Source organism: Vitis riparia, chromosome 18 (assembly GCF_004353265.1).
Source record: "Vitis riparia cultivar Riparia Gloire de Montpellier isolate 1030 chromosome 18, EGFV_Vit.rip_1.0, whole genome shotgun sequence".
Classification (NCBI taxonomy): domain Eukaryota; kingdom Viridiplantae; phylum Streptophyta; class Magnoliopsida; order Vitales; family Vitaceae; genus Vitis; species Vitis riparia.
In genome coordinates this window covers 11152973-11180499 of record NC_048448.1, presented here as the reverse complement: position 1 = coordinate 11180499, position 27527 = coordinate 11152973, and the positions used below count along the sequence as shown (strand labels likewise).

The window sequence follows — 27527 nt, the reverse complement described above, 5'->3', positions numbered from 1 at the left end:
TTAGAAGGGGCCAAAGAGAGGCACAATTTTCCTCGAACCACCCACTACGCTATCGCTTAGTGTGGGTAATTATGACAAACCCAACTAGGAGAAATCGGGATAAAGCTGCTAATTATTCTAATATTATGGTTAAGCACTTTAAGATGCCAAAAGTATGGCAAAAGTCATGTTTTTTGCTCAGAAGGTTACACGCTTTTGAGTGTGAAATTAGATTAATTATTGAGAACTGTTATTACATTCTTTCATACATAACTGTGCCAAAAATTTGGCCGTGCGGACAACTTCAATCATTCCATCATCAACATGAATGTTGTTACAAACATTTCATGATGATGGGGTCGTCCTTGATTTTCACCCTTTGGCGGGCATGGTCACATACTTTGAATGACCCTACCAATCTCTGCTCTGTGGCGTCAATTAGGATGGTGGTTGGACTGTCATATAAACAAAGGAATAAAGAAACATATATTTACTTTAAAATTAAGGGGGTGTCCTTTGGGCAGGGGAGTGTTTCTGTGGTCAGTAAGGAAAGGGTGTGTAGCGTTTGGTATGGGAATAAGTCCAAACTAATAAAACGCCTTTGCGATTGTGGGCGCTCCGACCTCATACAATCAATACATGCACCTGCGAGGGCTGTATGCGAAGGATGTGAGCCCCTTCTGGAATGGAAAATCGGGAATACGGCCAAACACACACAACAGCAAACCATCCGTGGATGTGTTCTCTTTGAATCCAATCTTAAAACTTAAATCTGATTCCAAAAGCCTCTTCAGAAGCCTTACTTTCCAACTTTCCATGTTACTGGCAAAAGTTTAGGGTTAAAAGAATAGCATACTTAAATAGCGTAATATCGCTTTTTGTTTTCAGCCATTCCAGCTGAACCAATAACTCAGCAGGATGAGTTGAACGGCCGACCCTGGAAATCAATAGGTAAACATCAATCTACCACTGATTTCTGAGATTTAAGAAATAGAACTGTACATCCCGGCCCTGAAGCATCATAAGAAAATTGATAAAAACAATGGGGATACATTTTACTTCTCTAGAGCAGTAATCTGTACTTTGAATTGTCGTAAATTCCGCGACATATTTACTATTTTGTTCACTGCAGCTTCAGTTCTGTTTGCTCGGGACGATTGCCAAGTTCTCTTCCCTTAGAAGCCTCTGTTGCTTTTCAATGAACGCTTCTACCTTGCGTCTGAACTCCTCATTGCTCAATTCGTCCACCCTAGACAATCTTCTCGCCGATTTACCGCCGGAACTATCCATTTTCTGAAACTTATCTGTCTCTGATCGCCGCAGCTCTCTACTAGGCTTCTCGGCACTCTCGCGTCGGATGGTCTCCGACTTTGTCCTTCGATAAAATTTCGTCTCCGGAACTTTCTTTGTAACGGTTGTAACCGGATCCGGAAGAACAGTATGGAGTGCATTCTCCCAGCAGACAATCTGCCTGTCGTCGCTTGTCGCCGGAACTTGTGAATCAATTTCGGAGAAACCTTTCTGCTGCGACTCACTGTGCTTGACGAAGTCATCGTCGTGGCTGACCTTTGTCACCGCGCAGTCAATTTGGGAAACGACCTTCTGGCTATTCTCGCTGTGCTGGACGTACTCGTCGTAGAGATCTGGTTCGGCATTGCCCCTGTCGGGGTTTTCGCCGGAGAAGCGACCGGATTTGACGAAGAGAGTGATGATTATTGCATTTCCGATTAGGAACATGAATCGAGGATTAGCGAGAACCACACAGAGTTCCCGGAGGTACTCGGAGAAGATCTTTACGGCGTTCGAAACTCGCTTTGAAGACCAAAACAGCATGATGAACAGTACCACAGAAACCTCGAGCACTCGCAAAAAGTTGGCAAACTTTCGAAGTGTATGATACTTGCGCATGGCGTTTGCTTTCTCAAGTTTGACGCTATCAAAATCGATCGAATCCATTCCCTCCAGAAAATGGAAGAAACTGATAGCCTTATTAACGACAGTTTTGAAAAGAGTAAATGTCGGGAATCACTAAAACCGCAGCAAGCGAACCAAAAAACGGCTTTTAAACGGGAAATTGGTTGAAGATATGGAAAAAAGAGATGTGAAAAGAACACGGATGATGGGAGAGGGTGGATGATAAAAGAGAAGAGCGAGAAAGGGAAAGAAACGGCAAGAAAATGAGGAGGAGAATCGAAGCTGAAGAATTGAAGATGATGGAAGAGAAGAGAGCTATGGGTTGTAATGACTATACGTCTTGGCTCCTATGTTGGTTTATTTTTCGAAGTGAAGATGGGAACTAGGTCGCATGTTCTCCTTTTATAGAGCTCATAATAATTTGTTGATCCATTTATTTTTTTTATTCAAAATTTAATAATAATAATGATAATGATAGGCATTGAAAAGTATATAAATTTGTGGGGATGGTAAGTATGTAAATTAGAAGCGGAAGGGTAAGCACGTCACGACGGGCACGCGTGGGTTAGTCACGGATGTACAGGCAATGCCAGCCTGCCATTTTTCTCTCTTTTTATCCCGCAAAACAAGTGGGATTTGCAATCCAACGCGGCACTAAAACACTAAACGAATTCTAAAAAATATCCCATATTTTGAAAAAACTCGACTAAAAATAGCTAAAAATAAACTCGTTTTTTTTTTATAAATAATTTAATTATAAAATTAAATTTATTTTCTGAAAAATAAAATTCAATATAAAAGTAAAATAGATTATAAAAAATAAAAAAAAATCCCTTCGAATAACATGGTCGTCGTGTTTCTCCCTGTTCCTGAGCCCGACTCGACTACATACTGACCAATGTTTCCACTTTTCAATTCTTTCACCTGAGAACAATTCCACACACAATCCATTATACATATTAAATATAAAGTAAAAAAAATCCCCAAAATGTTTGTTAAAATTTATATGTTGATTATTATTTTTTAATATTTATATATAGTCAATTTAATTTTATATATTTTTTTTAGTAAAAAATTCCAGGAAATTCGTGTAAATTATTATTTAAGTTTGAAAATTGTACTCGGAAAAAGGCAGGTCTTTCGTGAAAAAAAAAGAGTAATAATAAAAAAAGCATGCATTAATGTGGGAGAGGGTACTTGGACTGACGTGAAACATCTACCATTTTGTCTTGCATGGGAAGCCCATGAGTGAAGTCCTAAAAGAAGATTTTCAGAAAAAGAAACGCACCGACCCGCTCAGGGCTCGTGCTTCGGCCGGATCGATCCACCACACACCATGAAAATTTCAAAATTGGAGGATAAATAAATGAGAAAATAAAAAAGGAAGCAGATCGCGTAAGTGTCACGCGCGTCCGTACAAAGCGTGGCAGTGCGCAGCGAAGAGATATCACGTGACCCCCTGAACTAACAGTACCAAAAGCGACACAGAAGACGAGTGTTTGACGGGTTAAAATGGAAGAGAGAGAGAGAGGGGATGTGGGTGTTTGGAATGAATCCCACTTTCCCCTTCACATTTCTTCCTTCTAGCGATAGGTTCCGTCAGACACGCGATATAGCCTGTCTTCCATTTAATATTGGGATACATAATCATCACGGTTTCTCTCTTCTACTCTTTTTTCCCTCTCCTTTCCATTTATTAATTTTTATCGGGAAACGAATTCCCACTTCCCCTCTCTTCATTGCTTTTCCTGCAGATAATCTCAATAAATTATTAAAAGTTACAATCATTTTGGAGCCGGCCGGACCACTTGATTGGCTCACCTCTGGAGAAATGGTCGTGTGATTTGACCATTCTAGGCTATCCTTCGCTGCATGTTTAATTTTTTAGCCTTGTTGGTGGAGGATAATAAAGTCCATAAATTTCCGTACCCCAAAAAAAGATGTCAATAAATTTGGTCTTTTTCTTGTAAGCTCTAGACTTTTAATTAGAGCTGCTTGAAATCACTTCAAAATATCAAGATTTGAAGTCAATAAATTTGGTCTTTTTCTTTTAAGCTTAAGACTTTTAATTAGAGCTGCTTGAAATCATTTGAAAATATCAAGATTTGATTAGCTGTAACCCTTCTTCCAACATCTGCTCAAGTACATTAGAGTCGCTGTTTATCAGTGGACAAATGATAAATTTTATTTATTAAGGAAGTCAATCCAAATTAGGTAAAGGTGGTTTTCACTGTTCATGTACATAATCTATTCGATTAGATGCGTCACTACAAATAAAATAAAAAGCTAAACAATGTGGCTCTAGGGATTATTTGAAGAACCCACCCAACCCATCTAATGATTACTCTTTTCTCAAGCCAACTTTTCACAACTCCTTCGGGTCTTTAGCCATGCTCATTAAAACCATAGTAATTGCTCCTCACTCGCATTTATTGTGCAGGTTTCGGTGGCCTACCGCAGTACAATGGGTTAAAAAAATAGTATATAGTTAATGAACTCATTGAACTCAACATTCAGTCAAGGCTGTGAATAGGACCCGGTAGTTCTAAAAAGTTTGGTTAACTAAAACAGTCCACGCTCTCATAATTGAGCCTTAAAAGAATGTAGAGAGAAACCAGCACAAGGAATGGTCACTAGGATCTCCTCTTTTTGGGCACCTCACCGCTGAGGTTAGGTTAAGATATAATAGTAGGGTTGAAACTTGGTAGCTTTGATATGATTGTATGTTACTATATTTGCTTGCATATTGAGACATGGCCCTCCATAACTGATTTGGCTTATTATGGCTTCCAACATCATGTTTTGATTCATAAAGCCAAAAATATAATTTCATTTTATGTATAATTAAATCCCATTTGAGTCTAATTATTATTATTATCATTGTTATGATTTGATATAACATTTGAAGTTTGTTTTGTTGTTCTTCTTCTGGGTCAACCGCATGACCAACCCATTGCATACAAAGAAAAAAACCCAATCGTACACGGTAGCCAAAACTGCTTCTTAAGATAGGACATGGTCAGTCCTAAATCTACATCGGATTGGACCTGCCTTTTAAAATTGGGGGTTAATATGGTCATGGCTCTTGATCATTGAAATGTGAGAAGAGGCGGGCATGGTGGTCTCACGTGGACATCCAGTCTATCTATCTGCTGAAATTCTTACTCACTAAGAAAACCCAACACTTTTTCCTTGTGTATTTCACCTTCTTGGTGGAGACGTGGAGCTATTTGGCGCCCACAAAGTTGAAAAGAATAACCAATGATAATGCAGTGGGCTTTTGCTGTGAAGTTGACACGTGGGGTTTTGCATCCTTTCTTTCTTAGTAAGCATTGGTGTGGTATATTATTGGCGCTGTGATTTTGATGGCGGAGGTTCCGAAGAATCCCTTCCCGTTTGTTTGTTCACCAAGGAGTGTAAGCTTTTGTTGTATCAAGGTTCTGCCACATCCAAAATGAAGTAGACTTCTCTGCCACGTGTTCATATCTATTGTAAAAGTGTTCCTCTTATGCACGCAGACACTTGAGTCCATCCAAGCGTTACGCTGTGGTGGGTTTTGTTCTTACTTTAATTTTCCGTGTCTCAGTAAAATCAGCAAAGCTTTTTGCACTCAATTATTTAAAATCCATGGGTAATAAACGCAGCCCGTAAAAAGTAATTGTGTTGGATCAAAGAAAAGTTATTCTTGGCATGGAAGAAAATGGGGTGGGCAAAAAGTTGAGAATTCCGCAAGACGTGATGGGGGTATGAGCCTAACCATATCCAAAACAAAAACGCTACTCCAGACTGTTTAGGCAAAATGTCAGAAGAGCCAAACAGTTAAAAGTAAGCCTTTGAATTATATACTTCTCAAAAGGATTCGATGTGTCTGCTATGGAGACAATCTAATTCGAGAATCTGACTTTTAGTGGGGTTTTGGGGCCTTCTGTCTTTTTTCAGAGGTGATGGATCTCTGGGCTCCATTCCCTCCATAATTTCTACTATTTGTCTTTATTTCTGTCTCTTAATTATCCATCCCGGGGCTCATTTAATTAGATTATCCTCCAAGCAAAAGCTTCAGCTCTGCCAAGAAAATCAAACCACTCCTGTAGAAGCTGAAGAGCGAAGAGTACAAATTATCTTATCAATGGTTTCTTTGAGGCGAAACTCACCAAATGTGGGGTTCCAGAAAAGTACATGTTTTTTTTTTTTTAATAATTATTTTGTGGGTCTTAATTGTTGCTTTCTGGTTGTAAAGGTTCTGTATTCTGATTAATAGATCACTATGTGCACGAAAAGATTGCAGTACTTCTGTTTAGGACTCAATAGCATTTAACCACATCCGAAGTAAATACTGCTGAGGCCCTCTTCCCATCACATGATGGAAGTCCCCCCTGGTTCCATATCCATTCAGTCTGAAAAGTAAACTCCTATCAGGTCCCAAGTGTGTCTGCATTTGCTGTTGTAGTCTCAAGCAGCCCTCTTAGAAAATTGAACCCCTGGCCCTGGCTGAAGGTCAAAACATGGCAGATATGAACAAGAGACTCTTCAATCAGATAGCCACTGCAGAAACAAATACCAAAATTTTCCAATTGGACTGGTGGAGCCTGCATATATAAGCCACCATAATCACAAACCAGGATTCATCACAAGGAGCTGAGTCCCTCAAGTGGCTGAAAGACATTGGTTAATCAACTTCATGAGTCCTAACTTTACATTCCATTTCTTTTTTCAAACCTAGAATTCCCCTCCATTTAAAATTCATGAAACTCAGGGAACAAATATAACTACCAGATGAGTGACGAACACAAGTTTGAATTGCATATGTGAATCTAAATACTAGATTTCAATTGCAATGCATTCAGCCAAATTTGTGGTAAATGTTTGAGACGATGGGCTTACAGATAAGGGATTCGCCTGGCTTCTTGAGCTGGTCTTTGTTTTTTCTCTAATTGGAGCCTCGAATTCACACATCAACATTGGGCTATAAATAGCAGAAAATCACAGCACCAAGAAATAGACTCATATCATTTTCTAAGAGTATAAACAGATATGGCTAAGCTACTTGGTTATCGTCTTTCTTATGCCCTCTCCTTCCTCACCCTCTTTGCCCTTCTTGTTTCCACTGGTATGCATATATGACTTTTCTACTTTCTGATAAATAGACATTTAGGTGATTCATATTGCTTCTATAATCACAATGAAATATATAAGCAAAGGAATTTGTGTGTGTTGTTGTTGAGTTTCAAACTACAGAAAATAAATAGTGATGTCCTGTGCTGTGCAGAGATGGTGATGTTGGAAGCAAAGGTCTGCCAAAGGCCTAGCAAGACCTGGTCCGGTTTTTGTGGAAGCTTGAAGAACTGTGATCGTCAGTGCAAGAACTGGGAGGGTGCCAAGCATGGAGCTTGTCATGCCAAATTCCAGGGAGTTGCATGCTTCTGCTACTTCAATTGTTAATCAAGTATGAATAATAAGACCATGCCCTGAGCTCCCAGTTTCATAAATGAGTAACATCTAGTGAAAACAAAAGCTGCTGTTACAAGTCTGCCAAATGTGTACTAAATAAGTGGCCCATGGCCATGTTAATTGCAACTCTGTCCTTGGCTACAGCTACCGGTGTCTACTAACATCTACTACATAAGAGCTGCTTTGTTGTGCAAACAAAAGCTACTACTGTTACATTTGTCTGTTTGGCATCTAACAAATAAGTTGGTCGGTACACTAGCGTATTGAAGGCAGCACAACCAACAATATCTGCCTAGCCAACCATGTCCTGTTGATGCTGTTATTTGTCCTCAGCCTACCATCATCCAATTCCCTTCCTGAGGTTCTAGGTTGGTTGCCTTATAATTGAGATGTATCACTCGTAAAAAAATATTTGGTTCCTCAATTTCAGACAGGATGACGACCACGTAATTTGCATGTAATTAAACAAGTATCATCACCTCCCTCTCTCAGAATAATGAGAACGCCAAATTCAGCATATTTTTTAGGGACTCATAGTTGTGAAAGGCGCGCTTAGTCTCCAAGCGGCACGACGCCACCCTCAAGCGCCTTGCCTGACTGCAGGCGCAACGCCCCCAACAAGCACGCCTCTATCCTTTGTTGCCGTCTTCTTCTCTGTCTTTTTTTTGGCCATCTTCTCTCCCTCTGGCAACGAGTAGCAGGGCAGCAAAGGGACAATGATGAGGTTTTTGGCTTTTTAATTTCCTGAGACCAAAACGATGTCGTTTGGTCTATTCTTTTAAAAGAATAGGGGCCAAAATGACGTCGTTTTTTACCTGTTTTTTTTCTAAAAAATATCAAGCTCCCGAAGGATGTCTTGGCCCCTGTTCTTTTAAAAGAAATAGGCTAAAATGACGTTGTTTTACAGCCTGATCTTTTTTTAAAAAAAAGCAGGCCACATTTTGGCTTGTTCTTCTTCTAGAACCCAATATATGCTCATTTTGGACCTGTAAAACACAAAAAAAAAAAAAAAAAAAAAAGCCCTAGCCTCCTAAACAGTGTGAAGAAGAGACGAAGACGAAGGGGAAGATGAAAAATAGAGGAAAATTTCCGGGCACTTGATTATATTATATAAATATATATATGTAAAATAAGATCCACCTCACTTCACTAAAGCCTTGCGCCTTAGGCTCCGGGAGGACTTTGCACCTTGAGCCTTTTAAAACTATGGTGTGACTGTGAGGAGTGTGTGAAAGTGGGAGAGAACAGAGTAAGTGTGAGTGACTTTCTAATGTCATATGTTGCAAATAAAGTTAGCTTCTCCAAAGCCTATGTTAGCATCAAGTAACTAACAATATCCACATGCATGTAGAGGCTTGTTTACCTACAGAAGAAGTACGAATGTAATACTCTTCTGATTAGATATTGCTGGCAAGTCTTTAAAATAACTAGTTACGTTGAATGACTAAATCAAGAACATTACTTCATTCTCCAAGTGTGGGGAACATTTCATTACTGCCTAGGAATAAATCAGAAAATGAGGGGACTGTAGCAAGTTATCTTGCAGCATATTATCATAGCACATGGTGCTCGTGCACCTCGCTTTGATAACATGGAATTATTTCGCAAAGTAGCATAGGACAGAAACTTACCAGTCCTCTCAATTAGAGGATCAGATTTGTTGCAAAATCATCTGCCGGAGAGTTTCCCAATGATAAACTGCAAGATAAAAATGAAAAAGATCAAAAACTAATAACAAAACAGAAAAATGCATCATTAACAAAAATTAGATGTTAAGAGTGTTGGTCCAATTAAACAAAACTTAAGAATGATATATCAATATCATCCTAAACTAAAATATATCCTTCATATATTAAAATAGCTGTTGGAAGTTAGAGTGAAATATCATTTGAATTCCTTTAGGTTCAAATAAGTTATTTGAATTTATCTTTGTTGGTTAAATTTTATGCTTATCAGATCAGGAGTCTTATCTAAGTTTGAAAATAAAGATAGCTATCTATTTGGTAGTTATCCTATTTTTTTGAGTTTAAATTCTGGTTTCCTAGTGCATACTAGTTTCTAGTTTTTCTTCCTTCCCAGACAATAGCCCATCCAAAAAAGGGGACACATCCTATGTACACGGGGTTATACAAGAGGCACCACCTAGACACCACCTAGACAAAAAGGGTAGACCGAATACAAGAACTAAGAATCACTATCCACGATTTAGATCATCAATAAAGTCCAACAAAGAAGCAGAATCCCTCCTCGACAAGATTCCAAACAATCCCATCAGAGGCTAATAAGGGTTTTTTTTAGCTTAAGGTTGTTGAACTCTACCCCGCCAAAGATTCTTTTATTTCTTACCTGTGACAGGGGCCATACTCCACACCCTCCTCTGCCTTTTGTCCATTCCTTTCACCTCCCAACCCAGAAGGAGCTCTTTAACAGAATCCAGAAATACCCACTGAATCCCATAGATGGCTAATAACATCAACATCTTTCTGGTTCTTTCGCAATGGAGGAGTGCATGCTTTGTTGATTCATCACTAGCTTTATAAAGACTGCATCTATTGCTCATTGTTCACCCTCTACTCAGAAGAATATCAAAGGCTAGGATCTTGTCCCATGCAGCCACCCAAGCAAAAAAACCAAACTCTCATAGGGGCACAAGTGCCCTGAATTTCTTTGGTAGCGAACAGGGCTTGATTCTCATCATGTAAGGAGTTATAGAAAGGTTTCAATTGGAACATCCTCAAATTCCCTATCAATTCCCCCAGAAAGCATCCACTGTTCAACATTGGAACAAACCTAAATTTTGCAGGAAAATTGCTTAAATTACATAAATTAGAATGAGACAATATTGTCATTGGTAATTCTTCAATTTCTAAAATACAAAAATATGCACATGCATCCAACTATTGCTACTCTCACCCCCATCCCTATTATCTTCCCTTACCTCCTTTTTATGAGTGAAACTGTGAAAGTACCTTCTGCACTGAGAAGCCACAGCAAACTGGTGTGTCTTTACTGTTAGCAGTCATTGCAGAAAGTCTCAGCAAGTCCCATTGCACATCCAATCTAGTCCTGCTGATGATGATGATGATGATGATTCTTGACATTCCTTTCCTTTTACTATTTTCTTTGACCTTGTAACCTTTAAAAACAACTTTTGTCGAAAGTATACCTTTAGTACATTTTGGGCTTTAAAAGACAACTACACTGAGTCCCCAAGCCACGCACTCAATTAAAGGTGACTCTTGACTTTAGCAAGGCAAGGCACTCTAGGAGTTCTTTGCTGTACCTTGCTCTTTGTTTTTGCCTAAGTGCATCTATCATAGGATTGCAAAAAACCCCCTCTTTTACTGGATTGATGTTTATCTAATAGATTTCAAAGAAACTTGATCAATGTGGAAAAAGAGAAAAAACAAAGAAAAGGGGAACTTAATTTACAGGGAACTGAAAACTTACATTGAAGGCAAAAGGTGTAGGCCTGTGGCACTCCTGGGCTAGCAAGTATACTCTGGAACACTGTCAGATTGAGTTGGAATCTTCAGTGGCTCATGATGGAGGAGAACTACACCGTCGAGTGTGATAGAATTGAGAACCCCATTGCATGCTGTACCAACAATATGCAGAACAACTCTATGTTCTCTTCCTTCTTTTCTAAGTTTTGAAGATTTATGAAAGAACTAATACTATATTCAGCCAAGGCACATTTATATATAATAGGCATCATGATCATCCAGTTAACACCAGTTCCCTACACTCTTGTGGCAACTCCAGAAAAAAAAAATGGACAAATATGACACAACCTAAACAATTGGATGCAAACAAAAGATCTATTAAAAAGAACTTTGCACATGTAATGCAGGTTGGATACTCTCCAGTATTCCACTATGCAGCATAGGCATTTGATTACATGTACTAATGAAGGTGAAGATGAAAGAAAAAAAAAAAAAAAAGACAACCAAACCAAAATCTAACTAAAATGCACCAACACACTGTCGTCTATGTCATGGCTATTGGTCAAGTAGCAACAAAATGTAAGTTTATTAGAATGAGTGTGCTCCGTTTTGTGTAATTGCACAAATTTCTAATCTCTAGCTCAACAGCTTATATTATTGTTGTTCTGGGAACTGCAGAATCTCAATGGGGTTTCCCAGAGTAAGCCACCCAATATTCACTTAGTGCATCACAATCAGTGAACATGATTCTAGACAAAACTATTCTTTTGGACTATAGGACATTTTAAAGTGTTTAATAAAATATACAATTAAAATTAATAATAATATATTGAAAGAAAAAAAGAAAAAAGAAAAAAGAAAAAAGAAAAAAGAAAAAAGAAAAAGAAAAAGCTCTGTTGAGAATAGGAAAATTTTGTTTTTGGAGATACTTGTAAAAAGATGCACAATATTACCATGTTAGCATACAATCAACCTAAAAAGAGGGATCAAACTTGGAGAGTTAAGCCTCTAGGAATTGGGTGGATGCCAAAGTTGCATTCATCCAACAGTGCCGATGCCCTATTCCAGAATTTTACTTCCAATTCAAACAAATAAAACAAAAGCTTATTAAAAGATCCTAGAGAACATGAACAAGTCCTACCTGAATATGCAGTGGCCATTCTAGAACATCCTATCTAGGCTACCAAAAATTCTTTTTCAGAACAAATGCAAACATATAATCACCATAAAACAATTATGGTTACTGCAATGCTAATATTTTAGCAATTCCATTATTTTTTTCTGTCCTACAAATGGGAAGTGCAATGAAAGCACAATCTGAAGGCTGCCTTAGTATATTTACTGCCACAGAACAGAAATTCAAGATGAGAGACCAGAATCTAATTCACCCTCTATAAATATTCAATAAAGTAACACAAGCAAAGACAAACAGTCCTACTTCAATGAAAAAGAAAAAAATTAAGACATACTACTGAACACGAAATAGGGATTACTTTAAAAAATTTATAACAAGTAATCAAATTACACTGTCCAATAAACAGAAAACCAAAACCCTAATTGCCCTACTTGGAAGCTGAGAAAAGTAAGAACATAAACAGATAAGATTCATAACTTGCTTCCAATTTTTTTCCTTGCAACCAAATAGAGGCTATTTCTTTTTACCGTGAAATTGGGCAACTACTTCTTCTTTCCCCCTTTACCAGAACCAGATTTGCGTTTAGGTGGTAGCACAATTTCTCCATATTTGAGTACAGGAATTTCCATAATCTGTGATATTTCCCCAAACTTCTTCCGGAACTTCTCGACTTGATCGGCGTCCACTAGAAGAGCGGAGCGGTTCCCGAGGTAGAAGGGGTGGTTTCCAGACCAGACATCGACCACATACTCCTTCTGAGTCCCACCAGTGGTCATCACCAGTTCACCATTGCAGTACACCTTGGCGTCCTCATAGAACTGTGGGTGTATGTCTTTTTTCCTGCACGTCCACTGAGGACGATATGCCCTCACAGCATTTGCCTGGAATTAACACCAAGAAAATCATTAAATTAAATTGGGAAAAAAATAAAACTAATCTCAAATTCAGATTGATTGGAAAGGATTTCCATAAATTTAGAGAAAGAGATAGCTTCGTCTATTAACCTTTTTGATAGGAAGAGTTGGAGGAGAGAGCTTTCTCTGGAGAAAGGTGTTGCTTAGTGTTAGCGCCATTTCTTGCTCTGTCTGTGTGTGTCTGAAAAATAATCCAGAACGAGCCACAAGGATGCGAGGAAGATGAGATTATGTGGTTGTGCGTAAAGTTTTAGGGGCTGCGAATGGGGATGGTCTTGGCCCATACACATACGCTGAGGCCCATCCAGCTCAAGTGAGGGCCCAGTAAATTTTGAGCTCAGCTGGAAGAAGTTGGCCCAAATCCACTTGGATGCAACACTGAGCTTGCTTTAGGCTACGTTTGGCTCGGAAGACCGAATAATACGAGGTAAAGAAAATAGTGCGAGAAAAAAGAAATAAATAAAAAATAGATTTAAAATTAATAAATTATTTTTATATATCATTTTTAACTCATTTTAATTATTTTAATCCTCTTATATAAAGATTGAATAAATTTAAAATATATAATATCTAATTAATTTTAATAGTATTTTATTTTTTTTATAGTAGAATCAAATATGATAAAATTGTTTTCTTTAAATTATATCTGGTTCTTAATAAAATTAAGGAAAAAAAATAGAGAGAAAGTAAAATAAATTATTTTTATATATTATTTCAAATTGATGTTAGTTACTTTATTATTTATATAAATATTAAATAACTTCAATATTTCTTTGATATTTTCTATAAGACAACTAAACATAATATTTGGTGTACTTTTAGATTGAAGGTAATAACCATGTACTAAATTTTAATGATATAAAAAATACATGTGCTAAATTTAACTTGAATATGTACCACCTTTAATTAGAAAGTACAAAAATTTTAAATTATTCCCATGAAATATCATTTATAGATGAAGAAATCCAGATAATAATATTGACATCATATGTGATATCTCAAATGATAAAATTAGCTCTTTTTAATTTTGAAGATGTGTTTTAAAATTATGATTCATAAGTGTCATTTCAACTTAGAATAAACGGTATCTATACTATTGATTGAGAGTGACTTGTTACATCATATATTTTATTAAATATATGAAAACTTTTTGCTTAAGTTGAAATATAGTTAGAAAAATATTTTTATAACTCTTATATTAATTTTCTAAAATATTTTAAGCCATAAATTCTTCTAACAAAATTATTTAAATAACTACAAAAGAAATATGTGTGTGAGTTTGAAAATATACAAAGAAAAAAAGTGATATTGTTTGAAAAAATAAGAGAAAAATGTAACAAATCATTGCACCTATGGTCCAACCTAGATGATCAATGGATTAATTTTCAAGGTTTAGCTTATGACAATCATTCATGACTTGCATTAATGCCAACGACTAGCTAGATGGTTAGTTGAACAATTGACTTCTTAAAAGAAAATTGTTTTTAAAGGTTGGTTTACATCCAAAATCAATATATATGTCTTTTAAACTTTATTTATGTTCTTTTTAATATGAGCATTAATATTCATTCGTAGTGATAGTGCTAAAATAATTGATAGTAGATTAATCATCTCATTTGTATAATTTTTTTAAGATTATCTTTTTAAATACTTTTTCAATTAAGAGAAAATTATTTAGAAAAAATGATACAAACAATTTAAGACTTAACTTTTTTATTATTTTTTTCTTAAAAAAAAAACTTAAAACTATTAGGTGTTATTTAGAAATAAATTAAATTAATTTTATGAAAATATAAGTGTATGGATCATTGTGAATGAAAGTCTCGAGAAAAAAAATTGTAAAAACTCTTATATAAGAAGAAAATGATAAATTTAATTTTATACATTATATCTAGATAAATAATAAAAAAGGTGGATAATAAAGATATGAAATATGAGATAAAATAAATGATATAATAAGGGTATTTGAGGAAAAAAAGGAGTATATTATTTTTCTCTCTATATACAATATAGAGATAAAGTATATACAATAATTTGGATCATATTTTAAGATTATGTCTGGTTCCTGCTAAGAAAAGAAAAAAAAAATGTAAAGGAAAATGATTTTTTCATGTTTGGTTGTCCTATGAAAAATATAAAAGAAAATCAAACATGATTAAAACTAATTAAAAACTTATATATTTATAAATTATTTAATTTTTATATTAATGAGTTAAAATAAATAAAATGAGTTTGAAGTAACAAAAATAATAATTTATCAATTTTTAATCTATTTTTTTTTATTTTCCTTCATTTTTTATTTCCTTCTACTTTTCCTTTATATTTTATTTTCCTTGCATTTTTTCTCTAATTTTCTGGGAACCAAACATAGCCTAAGTAAATCCATAACCCCAAGTCAAAATTGGATTTGAAATTGAGGTTATAGCCAAAACAATACCTTCAAACTGGGCCCTTCCATTCTAGACTTGAGTCGAAGAGCTCCTCAAGCGAGCAATTGTTGTACCAAGTTGAAAAATATAACGTTTGCTTGCATCTTCAACATGAAAACAAATAAATTATTGGTTGAATTTATTATTAAATAACTTAAAATTGAAGCCAAAGCCCTTAAACAATTTGACCTATTGCCAGAAGTACGTATCAAAAAATGTTACCAATTAGATGATATTACATGTATTTTGATTTTATTACTTTGAATCAAGTTTGATTATATTATTTTGTAGTTTTTTAGTTCATTATTTTGTGTCATAGTTTTATTAGTTATTTATTGTTTTAATTTTTTAAGTTATATTTGATTTTTAAAATTAAAAAAAAAAAGAAAAAAGAAAAAAGGAAGAAAGGGTAGAGAGAGAAAATTGATATAAAATGAAAAATAAATTTAAAATTCATTTTATTTATCTTTAATCTTTTACATAAAATTAATTAAATTAAAAATAACAAGGTTATAACTAATTCTAATTATATTTATTTATTTTTTATATTTTATAACAAAATGAAATATTTTAATATATTTCTAAATCAAATATAGCTTATCATTTATATTGAAAATATTGTCCTAAGCATGGAGATGCAAAAAATGGGATACCTTTTCCAACTTTACGGTAAACCGAGCAAATTGCAAAGAGAGTCAAATCCCAGTCAATCACCAATCCAAACGTTGTCGTGTTATATTTGTTGCCTTCCTTTTTCCATGATTTTGATGCCCGTCACTTTCTCCCTTTAGCAAGCGGAAAAGTCTGGGGTGGGACTCGCTGGTTTTGATGTAAACCCAATTTTGGTGGCGAGCGCTTCAATGAAATTCAAGCGTGGATTCGATTCCCCTACACTCCTCCCCACATTCATCAAATTCCTCATACCCACCTCCTCGCATTCGTATTTTTCTTCTCTTTACTTATTCATTTCTTCCGAGGTTTCGGACTCATGCGCCTGGATTTGTGATCCAGAACAATTGGACCCGCAGAGTCCACCAGGTTGAGACCTCTGGAACCTTGGTTGTTGAGCATAAATATTAAATACTCATCGATAAATTAAACATTTAATTTAAGGGCATCCAGAAGTGGAGATGGATCTCCACATCGGTAAGTAGTGGGAACAGGGAGTAGGAATCAGCGGTGGATAAAAAAGAAACATGGAGACAAAAACCTAGTAACCAGTGATTGTAACTTTAGCTCTTAATATAGAATTTGGAGTCGGATGTAGCTGCTGCAGTCTTTGGTTCACTACAAATTTTCTATTTTTAAACACTTTCCTACTCCTAATCTAACCTAACTAATAGAAAAAAAATTACAAATCGAGAATTAAGAAAAAAAAATACAAATTTTTCTATTTTAAAAATTTTTTGCTTGTCCTAATCTTTGGTTCCATTTTTGTATATTAATTTTCCTTTTCTAACAAAACTCATTAAGTTCTAAAAATACTTAATTGCAGGACAATGCTCACGTACCACCACTAATAGTTTGGTTAGCAGATTGAATGGGCGGTCCACATCACCATCAATTTTGAACCATGATGACTATCCAGTCTCGATTATCCAACAACGTTATTGCTGGTCTTCCTTAACGACTAATACATAAAATAATAATGGACCATTCATTTTGTGCCACCTGTGGGAGGGTGAGACCATAGTTTCTGCATCCATCCCGGTCACTAGCTTTTGTCGTGTACATTCGTCCTGGTTTGTATTCGGACATGGCATTGGAGATTCCCTCCTCAATGCTCACATTCCGTGTGGTTATTGGCTTTTGGACCCTACCACACGTTTTTCACACAGCTCGCGATGCACAGGATCACAAATCTGATTCCCCTGCTCATCCCATAGACATTCAATTTTATTTTTATCACATTAATTTTTTTTTTTTATTTAAAAAAGGGGTAAAGGCAGTATAATTCAGGGGTTCACACTTCACACCACATGAATCAAAGTTACGACTTACGGGAGAATGGAATGAGGTGGAGGTCTGGAAGCTGAGTGACAAGACCAAGATACTGAGATAACAGCCACGTGGGGTCACGCCATTGAGGGTCTCTTTATTCAATATCTGCCCTCCATGTGGTTCATCAGAGCCGTCCACATCATGTGTGATGTCGGTTTGAAAATGAGGTGATGCTAACGTGGCCCTCCCCTGGCGGCTTACGCAACCTACCTAATCGTCCCGAAATTCCAAGCCGTTAATCTTTTATAATTTTATGATGGGTTTGAAATTAAGGGTAAAATATTGATATTCAACGAGTTTTAGGAAAAGTGTAAATGAAGTAAAAAATATGGAGATAAAATGTATATAGCCCTAGATTTTATTTGATATGTTACTTTAAAATTTAAATTTAAAATCTTTGGTAAAATTTAGTAGACTTAAATTCAATCTAAGTTAAATTGCCCATTTAAGTTGTCGACTATAAATTTATTATTTGATTTTTATTTTAATTATTAAAGTTATTTGTTAAAATTAATTTATTTTTTAAAATTATTAAATTAAATGACTCCCAAAAAAGAAAGTTAATTATTTTGGGTTAATACTTAAGTTGTATTAAAAAAATTGAATTAAACTAAGCTATTAAATTATATTAAAATTATGTTATTTTGTGACTAATAGTAAATAATGTAATTTAAAAAAAGAAATTACATATGGGATATTTGATTAAAAGATACAAACAAGATCTCATCCAATATTATAATAATTATTTTCGTATTTTCAAATAAATAATAATAAAATTACATGATTTTAGAAAACATTTTTAATATTTTAAACACTTGAATAATAAAAATTTTCAAGTAGTAAAAACGCTTCCTAAAATCACTATCAAAAATTCTAAATCTTATATTATTATTAATTTTTTTTTTATATAAGTAAGGACATTTTGATACTTCTAAGGTTATATTTTAAAATTTTAAAATATGGGGGTTAGTTTTTGATAGAGGGGAAATATTTTGGCCCTTTGCACAAATATTTCCTTATGCAATGGAAAAAATCGTTCATGTTACACAGAAGAAACTAAAGAGGAGAGGCGGAGGCGGAGGCGGATGAAGAGAGGGTCGATTTGCTTGGAAGTGAACTCACGTCGGCAAATGGCATGCGGAAAAAATCTGCGTCAACATGATTATACCTGTTTGTTGCCATTTTAAAGCTAACCATTTGCAGGTTTCTCGTGACGGCTCACAGGCTTTCAACCTACTTACCATCGCTGCTACTTCGACTGCCATCATCGTCTTCACGCGTTTCCTCACTCCGGAGTCTGGACTTTGACCTTCTTTTTTCACCTAACCACAAGGCATGTGATCACCTTCATTCAAGTACATTTACTCATCTCTGGTTTTCTTTTCTTTTTCTTTTTTTTTGGTCCGATCAATTTTTGGATTTTTTTTTCCTTATTTTATTTATTCAATGGTTTTTGGCATCGGGTCACTTTTTGGTTTTCTATTTATGTATATTCTCTCATCTGGGTATTTGATTTTGTTTTTGATTTTCCGGGAAAGTAGTTTTACTTTTATGTGGGTGATTCACTAAGATTCCATATCTCTGTGGAGTTGCATTGCAGGTTTTTTTTCTCCCAAGAAGAATCTCTGGTGAATTATCTGGGGTTTTAAGTTCTGGGCTGGTACGGCAATGGATTCTTGCTGTGCGAAAGTGAAGGGCAATGTACATCCGGTGCCAGTTAGAAACAGAGGTGTTGGTAAAGTAGGTAGTGGGTTTTGGGGGGAGAGGATTGGGACCAGTTTGTGGAGCAGTAGTTTCAGCAATCGACAATGGAGGAGCTTGAGAAAGGAAAGAAAGGCCAAAACGATTAATCGCGCTGTTCTTACACCGGATGTTGACCAAGAGAATCTGGTAAGAATACTATGCAAACACCATGCAATGATCAATTTAATTTGTCCATCCATACTATTTTAATTCTCGTACAATTATATATATATTTTTTGTGTTTGGATTTTGATTTCAGATATTTGAAGGACCAGTTTTTGAGAAACAACATGCCGACCCAAGTAGCGTGGCTGCAATCATACTGGGTGGAGGTGCTGGGACTCGATTATTTCCTCTTACCAGTAGAAGGGCGAAACCAGCTGTAAGAAAACACTGATGCCGCATGTTTTCGTGTTCCAGATTGATAACCCCTGAAAGATGTTTTATGGTTGTTTGTAGTTTGAGGAAAGAAACTTGAGGTTTTGATTGTTTATTCATGGAAGTAAGTTCTTAAAATCTGTGTTCAAATTGGTCTGCAGGTTCCAATTGGAGGTTGTTACAGGCTTATTGATGTCCCTATGAGTAATTGCATCAACAGTGGCATAAGAAAGATATTCATCTTGACACAGTTCAATTCTGCATCCCTCAATAGGCATATTGCTCGCATATATAATTTTGGAAACGGGGTGAATTTTGGAGATGGATTTGTGGAGGTAGGATTGTTTAGGAGAATATTACATCACACCTGCATTCTCTACTTTTCCAAAATATGGAGAAAAAATAAATCAGGAAAATGAGATCAATCTTGGTGGATGAAAGCAAATTCACTCCATGTTACAGGTTCTGGCTGCCACTCAAACACCAGGGGAAGCAGGACAGAAGTGGTTCCAAGGAACAGCAGATGCTGTGAGGCAATTTATATGGGTTTTTGAGGTGGGTTTCTGTAATTTTCTACATGCATTAGAAAAAATTTGGGCTGAGAATGAAGCAAATTGGCTTTTGGATGATTTTTGTAGGATGCTAAGAACAAGAATGTGGAGCATATATTGATCTTGTCTGGTGATCATCTTTATAGGATGGACTATATGGATTTTGTGCAGGTATATTTACCTAAAATGGATAAAATGCCTTATTGTATATTTCAAAAAATTCCTTCTTATTGATTCATAATCATTTTGCAGAAGCATATTGACACGAATGCTGATATTACAGTTTCATGTGTTCCCATGGATGACAGGTAGGTTTGTTTTACTTTAATGTCAAATCATGCAGTAGTCCATTTTCACACACAGGAAAGCAAATACTGTAAAATAGGGAAGTTAATTGGAGGAAAAAATGTTTTGGTGTCTGCATTGGGATGGAGTACAATGCTTGCATATTGGGAAGGCATTGGGGATATCAAATTGTGGAAACAGAGCGTCATTTTGGTTTTTAACTTGGAAACAAAATTATTTTAGAAGTTTAGATCTTAGAAAGGTAAGAAACATGTTGATAGTTTATTATTAGGATTTTGTTTTCTGTTATAAGGAACTTCTGATATTAATGCCTCATCATTTCTTAATTTGGCATGTATAATGATTTGGAGAACAAAAGTAAATACAAAGAGTTTAGATACTTGTTCTCTAGTGATGAATTTTGGATATCTCTTCGATTTCATTGTCCTGCAGCCGTGCGTCAGACTATGGATTGATGAAGATTGACAATACAGGACGAATCATCCAATTTTCTGAAAAACCAAAGGGCCCCAATCTGAAAGCAATGGTAGATCACTTTTACTTCCTGTTGTTTCTTCATCAATATTTGTCTGATTCAATTTTTCCTTGACGTTTTGCTTCTACCTTGAGAATTACTTTTACTTCTAGTATTTCCCCATTGTAATCCCAGCTGATGCCCAATTCCTTTTTATCTAATCTAATGACATTCTTTGATTTTATCACTGCAGAAAGTTAATACCACCCTCCTAGGTCTTTCTGAGAAGGAAGCAGAGAAGTATCCTTATATTGCATCAATGGGTGTATATGTATTTAGAACTGATGTCCTGCTAAAGCTTTTAACACGGAAGTACCTATCATGCAATGACTTTGGCTCTGAAATCATTCCTTTGGCTGTGAAAGACCACAATGTTCAAGTGAGTGATTGCTTTGACTCTATATTTCTTTGCTCTTTGGAACTTTTCTTTAATTTTCATTCTAGTTGGTTCTTGGATTTGAGTAAGTCAGGTCTCAACTCCATAATCAAATTGCTGAGTTTTTTAATATCTTTATATTGTCAGGCATACTTATTCAATGACTATTGGGAGGACATTGGAACAATAAAATCTTTCTTTGATGCCAACTTGGCTCTTACAGAACAGGTTTGTATTTTGATATGCAAATATTCTTATTGACCCAAAGTACTATTTCATAGCACTTTCAAGTGCTACTAGCTACATTGAATACTTTGAAATTGAAAAATGTTTTGAGAATATCAAGGAAAATACAAATTTTAGAATGTGGTATTTTGGGGAAGACATGGGACCAGATATTGTCAACCTAGATTTATTCAAAATAATGCAGAAGTTCTAAATAGTTTTGGCAATGAATAATCCAGGACCATTAATGAGACTTCATTAATAATATCCAACATAAATCAAATTTTCTATCCCAGGGATGAGAAAATGGCTTTGTGAACTAACTTCATCTTTCTATTATTGCAGCCTCCAAAGTTTGAATTTTATGATCCAAAGACTCCCTTTTACACATCTCCTAGGTTCTTGCCTCCTACTAAAGTTGAAGAATGCAGGGTATGACGGTGATCTTTAATCATTTTTTGACTTAAGTAATGTTTCTTTCTGTCTCATGGTTTAACTGGTCCATACAGATTTTGGATGCAATTATTTCACATGGTTGTTTCTTGCGGGAATGTAGCGTCCAACGCTCAATAGTTGGTGTGCGCTCACGTTTGGAGTATGGTGTTGAGCTTAAGGTAAGTTATCGTATTTTATGCTAAGGTTTGGTCTCCCTTTTAGAGTTAGCAGAACCTTTAGATTTTCTGATGTAACCAGGTTAATTAGAGAAGCAGGCTTTTGGATACCAGTGTTTCACAGGTGAACCCTTTCCAACGTGTACAGCTTAGACCTACTCATTAGACTACATTGGATGAAACTGTCTCCAGATTATGCAAAGAAATGTTAGTTGTGAACATAGAAGTGCATTATGAAGAAATTTCATGGAAGATTGAATTCTAATGGCCACTATAGAGCTAATGAACTAATCCAGTTCCAGAATTGTGTTTTGGTTTGTAGTTCTACAAGATAACCTTGTAAATGGTCCCTTTTCTTATCCCATGAGGCTGCAATTGCCTGCTTTTCTTCGTGCTTTCAGGAAGCATTTTGAATAGGGTGCAACCATGGCCGTAATGCATGCAAATTTCATAGCGTGCTGCTCAAGAATTTTTGTTTCTGTTTTCAGAGTGAAAATAATGATTTTATTTGGCTTTGAACATGTGTTTCTGTTTTCAGGATACTATGATGATGGGTGCAGACTATTATCAAACTGAATCTGAAATTGCGTCTCTGCTAGCAGAAGGAAAGGTTCCAATTGGTGTTGGACAGAACACCAGAATCAGGTACATCTCTCATTCTCTCTCTGCCATCTCCCTCTTTCACATGTGCATGTAAAAAGTGATAAACTGAGAAACAGTTATGCTCCAATATAAAAAATCTAGTGATCTTATTCTTGAGCTATGCATCACTAGGTTTCTTCACTGGTTCATTTCACCATGTCCGTTGCAAGTTCTTGTTCTCTTAAATTCATTCTTCTAAAAAATAAGGGACTAATAAAAAATGAACAACTAACCATGGAAACTAAATGGCAAAGAAAATGGAGACATCAAGCATTTTGCTTATTGGTGAAAGTGTTTTCAGTGAAATGAATCTGAGTCACATGTTTGAAGGAGACCATGTTTTTGCTGTGGCCCCTAAATTTATGCTCATTGATGGTTCCAACCATTCAACTTCAAGGCTGTGTGTTGACCCTGCTGACCAAATACTTTATGGCAATTGACACTCACCAAACAAGCTCCATGTTGATGTCATGGGCCAAAAACGTCACGGCATTGACAGTTACCAAGCAGTCACGATTCATGTTCCTTGTTTAAGTTTCTTAAAATGATTATAGATAAAGATGACATCTGTCAGACAGCTGATAAGGTTGTGTCAATTTTCTTGTAGGAACTGCATAATTGACAAGAATGCCAAGATAGGAAGAGACGTGGTCATTGCAAATGCAGATGTAAGTTTAGTTGTATACTATCACTAGAAGTTTCACTGCTCTTAGAATATCTCTTGTAGAAAGCAAACAAAAATGTTTTACTCAAAGAAAAATGATTTTCTATTTTTTACTTGAGTGATGCTCATCCGCTGAATGTTTTGATGGCTCAGGGTGTTCAAGAAGCGGACAGGCCAAGTGAAGGATTCTATATTAGATCCGGGATCACAGTTATCCTGAAGAATGCAACAATTAATGATGGAACCATCATTTAAAACCTTGAAGCAGTACCACGGAATCATTGTTCAAGTTGAGCAGTCATAAAGCTAAGAGAGCAGGCGGTCCGCTGCTTTAACTTGTCTGCCATGAGAAACTACAAATGGGATATTTGAAGTGAAGTTCCGCTGATAAAAAGGAGCCTTGCAAAGATAGCTAGTTGAGAATAGTTCCCAATAAATAAAGGGCTCTTTTGCTTTATTGATTTGTAGTCCATTTGGTAGTGAGGACAATGTTACAGCCAAGTACATGGTAGACTGGGCTCAAAACACAAGTAGATAAGAATTACCTTTAAATTACACATAGATGTATCTATGAAAATCACGTTATCTTATATGTCTCACTCCCTTGGATGAACAAAACTCATCTCTAAGAGAGCATTCACCTCCTTGCAAACTTACCAAATCCATAACAAACATGAAGCTTTAACTTAACTAAATCATTTAAAAACATCTCTAGTTTCATTTTAGGACAACTTGTGTCATGTTCTTTATTTAGTTAATTTCCCGTATTCTTGCCCTTGTTCCTATTCCACCATTGAGCCCTTCTGATGGCTCTGGCTCTCTTCCACTTCTGTATGTTTCTCAACCTAGCATACATCTTCCGAAGCAGGTAAAGCTTGTGGGACTGTTGAGCAATCACATTGGCTGTTGAGGGGCTCTCACTGAGGACTATCTCATAGCCATCTCTGAAAGAGTCCATTCCTTCGGTTAGAAGTTGCCAGAACATGCCACCAACAGCTGCACCTCCACTCCTGGCTGATGAATAGATTGCAGAGTAGACTGTGTTGAACAGCATGTCCCTCTGGTATGTGCTGTAACCGGAATCTTTCGATGATTTCCCAAACTCAGTAAAGAGAAGCGGTTTTCGAAGAACGTTCTGTGCATCTTGGATATGATTGTTGAGCCATTCATTCAAGAATGAAAGTTGGGTGTCATCGCTTGAGCTAGAGAACCTGCTCATCCAAAAGAAATAACACATTTCAGGAGGCATTGTAGGCAAATAGATAGGATGGGAGCTTTTTACGGTAAAATTGCCAGTTTCAAGATGGAACTCCATGTATTTTAAGATTATTACCATTGATCAGGATATGAGTGAACTGTAGCAAAATCAATGCCAGGGATCTGATTATTTGCAATAAAATCTGTTCCCACTTGAAAATTTGGATTGTATTGCTGCTTCTGAGGTGATGTTTGTCCATAAAACCCCTCCAAACCTGCTTCTAGTAAGTGATTTCCATCAACGGATTTTACATAAGAGGCCATCTCTGTAATCCAAGCCTGTCACACAAATACAACAATATTTATTTATCTTTCTGGGTAGGTAACCCAACCTAATCCTATGCCCAGTCATGGGGCTAAGATTCCTGCTCCCACTAGCAACGAAAATTACAGCCCTTCCCACTACTCAACTAGAGACCCACTAAATGGAGCTTGGCAACAAGTTTGGTGGTGGATTTAGTGGTCCCTATATAAATATTAATTTCAAAGAAAAGCTATGATAAAAAATGGTAATTTTAGAATCCTTGTTAAGGACGCTGCAAAAGAATTATGCAGCAATTAGGCATTTCTTGTTCCTGCTTTGGAATAAGTACTAATAGGAAGATTAAGAGCTCAAAGTCTGATTTGACTGGCAGGATGGATCACTTTGTCAAGGAAAAATGTAAAAGCAAAAAAGAACCTAACATCTTATATTATGTAAAAAAATAAAAATAAATATAAGTTAGAACTTCAGAGTGAGGTAACGATGAAGCAAATGAAAGAGGGAGATTTGCCTAACCTGAATCGTCTTCCCTGATGGATCTGAAGTGCATCTAGGCTCATTCATAAGCTCCCAAGCCATTATCGTTGGCTCATCCTTATAAACAACTCCAGTGATGCTGTTACGCCTTGTAAGAACAGTCTAATGAGAAATGGAAAATTAATTAGAATCAATATCACCATTTTTGCTCTTCTTTTTCCTTTTTTTTTCTTGATGGGGGGGGGGGGGGGGGAGGGAATAACACTCAATAATTTTTCACAAAATGAGTAGCTGTAATCATGGAAGCTATTTGCCAAAGCGGAGAAGAAAATTTGGTGGAAACCCTTGTTGAAATGATGTCATAACAAATGCAGAAACTCATCCCATTACCCAAAATCCAAGACACCAAAACAAAATTCAGAAGTAATAAAATCAAATAAAGCAAAACAATCCAGTAAGAGATGTTGATAAGAAAGAACAACAAAATACGATAGGAATTAGGAACAAGATCTGTTGTATGTGATACCCACCTTGATATGGTTTTTGTAATATCCCTTCGCCACTGAGTTCCTAAAGAAATCATCATCAGATGTTAAATACTGCCCCTGACCTCTTGCCCAGTCCACATACTGCTTCTTTCCTCCAAAGCTTTCATAATTGTTTGCCAAGCTCAACACTAGCTTCATCCCATATTTTCCTGCTTCTGATATTACAAAATCCAACCCCTTTTGAACCCAAGAAAGGAAAGAAAGAATGAAGAAGAAAGGTCATGGACAATAATACATGGATTAAAAATTTCATAAAAAAGAGAGAGAAAAAAAAAGGGGCAGAAATCTTAGACAAACCTGGAACATCTGTTCGTTGTAGGAGCCAGGAGAGTACTGTAGAGGGCTGTATCCACCATCACTGAAAGCCCATGTTCTGGCTATCGTAAGGCCATGACCTGCAGCTTCTGCAAAGGCAGATGAGATTTTGCTTCTCTGAGATGGGTCTGAGGCCACATACATTAACCAATACGCATTGAACCCATTTGCATGGTACGGAATCCCATTCAACACGAAATGCATTCCACTGGTTTTAACGAACCCATCGGCTGCTTCCACTTGGAGGAAATTCCCCTGTTTCTGAATAAACACAAGAACAAGCAAAGCTAAAGCCCAACTCTTCATCTCTCTCAGTTCAATGTGGAAAAGCTTCTCAGAGTTTTTGTGGGTTATATAGTTGTATAAAAAGCAACTTATATACTAATTAAGCACTTAATTGAAGATCTCTGTTAAACAATGAGGGTGAAAATGTCCATAGGCTTCTACCCCTGTATTGCCGTCTTGAAGAATTGTAGGGGCTTACACTCAATTTGGTGGGGCCCCAAAGATTAACTGCCATCGTCCATGTCCCTCATTATTTCCATTCCTCGAAGTTCTTTAACTTTTCCACTGGATACAAAACAAGGGGATTGCCGCTGACAGCATCGATTCCCTTACATAGTTCCTCGATACTTATACAGGTAAGAATCTCCTGCAATAAATTGTGAGGTAGTCACGAGATTTTTGTTTGTAGTTGTTATGTTAGATTTCTAGACGTGGCTGGTTATAAGTTATAACCTTCCCCACCGTGAATGCGGAGCAGTGCATTGGCGGAAAGCAGGTTTAAGTCATTTCCAAACTAATGCGAACATCACGGCGTAATTCAGTGCGCCGCATTACAGCTCTGTTTTGACTTTGGAGTTTAGACCTAGGAATTTGAGACACGATGATTGTACTGACGTCGTATAAGGAAATCGAATCCATGGATTTGGTATCTAAACGGAGGCAAGGCAAATGGGAGACTCAAAACCTCAAAGCAAAGAATAAAGACGAAAGAGTGAATGCGAAGTGGAAGAATCTAGGAACAGGAAAAGAAAAACAGAGCATCTTCCTTTCTCTTTGGCCTTTTGCCCTATTGGTCATTTAGTGAATTGTAGTCGGACGTAATTTGGGCGGTGTGTTCCAATCACATTCCCGTACCTCACGTAATGGGAGGTGGTGGGTCTTTTATCTCTTTTTAACTTTTAGCGATGTCTAGGTTACATTGGGAGTGGTCAGGAATTATCCTATATGTATACAATTTACACTGTCCCAATGGAACGAATTGTTTGGTTCGCAGGGGTAAAAAAATTGTAGCATCTTTATGACACTCAAGTCAAGCCGGTTTAATTACTCAAGAGAGAAAGCCAGCACAAAAGAATTACATGCGATAACAGGTGAGCTACTTCCAAA

General features: G+C 36.3%; 5 protein-coding genes and 1 long non-coding RNA gene across 7 annotated transcripts; 2 read left to right on the top strand and 4 right to left on the bottom strand.

The window, feature by feature from the left end:
* Window positions 1–832: 832 nt before the first annotated feature.
* On the bottom strand, window positions 833–2250 carry LOC117906211. Its single transcript, XM_034819188.1, has one exon. The coding sequence runs from the start codon at window positions 1933–1935 to the stop codon at window positions 1114–1116; it is 822 nt and encodes a 273-aa protein (XP_034675079.1). The 5' UTR covers window positions 1936–2250; the 3' UTR covers window positions 833–1113.
* A 4674-nt stretch (window positions 2251–6924) lies between these two features.
* LOC117905401 (defensin-like protein 1) lies at window positions 6925–7332 on the top strand. The gene is made up of 2 exons (XM_034818330.1): window positions 6925–7000; window positions 7160–7332. Exons 1-2 carry the CDS (start codon window positions 6925–6927, stop codon window positions 7330–7332), a joined length of 249 nt encoding a protein of 82 aa, XP_034674221.1.
* Window positions 7333–7370: 38 nt separating this feature from the next.
* Window positions 7371–11650, bottom strand: LOC117907839. Its single transcript, XR_004650068.1, has 2 exons — window positions 10792–11650; window positions 7371–9039 (listed from the first exon to the last, which is right to left on the bottom strand). It is a non-coding gene; the product is annotated as an uncharacterized LOC117907839 (long non-coding RNA).
* A 603-nt stretch (window positions 11651–12253) lies between these two features.
* Window positions 12254–13054, bottom strand: LOC117907838 (50S ribosomal protein L31, chloroplastic). The gene is made up of 2 exons (XM_034821497.1): window positions 12927–13054; window positions 12254–12803 (listed from the first exon to the last, which is right to left on the bottom strand). The coding sequence occupies exons 1-2, from the start codon at window positions 12993–12995 to the stop codon at window positions 12465–12467; spliced, it is 408 nt and encodes a 135-aa protein (XP_034677388.1). The 5' UTR covers window positions 12996–13054; the 3' UTR covers window positions 12254–12464.
* A 5265-nt stretch (window positions 13055–18319) lies between these two features.
* Window positions 18320–23866, top strand: LOC117906645 (glucose-1-phosphate adenylyltransferase large subunit 1-like). 2 transcript variants are annotated; one of them, XM_034819760.1, is made up of 15 exons: window positions 18320–18599; window positions 18867–19156; window positions 19269–19391; window positions 19549–19722; window positions 19850–19942; window positions 20026–20109; window positions 20191–20246; window positions 20677–20770; window positions 20952–21137; window positions 21282–21362; window positions 21705–21791; window positions 21869–21973; window positions 22509–22615; window positions 23220–23280; window positions 23430–23866. In XM_034819760.1, the coding sequence occupies exons 2-15, from the start codon at window positions 18935–18937 to the stop codon at window positions 23529–23531; spliced, it is 1575 nt and encodes a 524-aa protein (XP_034675651.1). In that variant the 5' UTR covers window positions 18320–18599; window positions 18867–18934; the 3' UTR covers window positions 23532–23866. The 2 variants fall into 2 exon arrangements, with proteins under 2 accessions (XP_034675651.1, XP_034675652.1); XM_034819761.1 differs by having other exon boundaries at window positions 18320–18621.
* Window positions 23710–26488, bottom strand: LOC117906647 (mannan endo-1,4-beta-mannosidase 7-like). The gene is made up of 5 exons (XM_034819762.1): window positions 26118–26488; window positions 25803–25997; window positions 25312–25434; window positions 24610–24812; window positions 23710–24487 (listed from the first exon to the last, which is right to left on the bottom strand). The coding sequence occupies exons 1-5, from the start codon at window positions 26439–26441 to the stop codon at window positions 24031–24033; spliced, it is 1302 nt and encodes a 433-aa protein (XP_034675653.1). The 5' UTR covers window positions 26442–26488; the 3' UTR covers window positions 23710–24030.
* Window positions 26489–27527: the final 1039 nt, after the last annotated feature.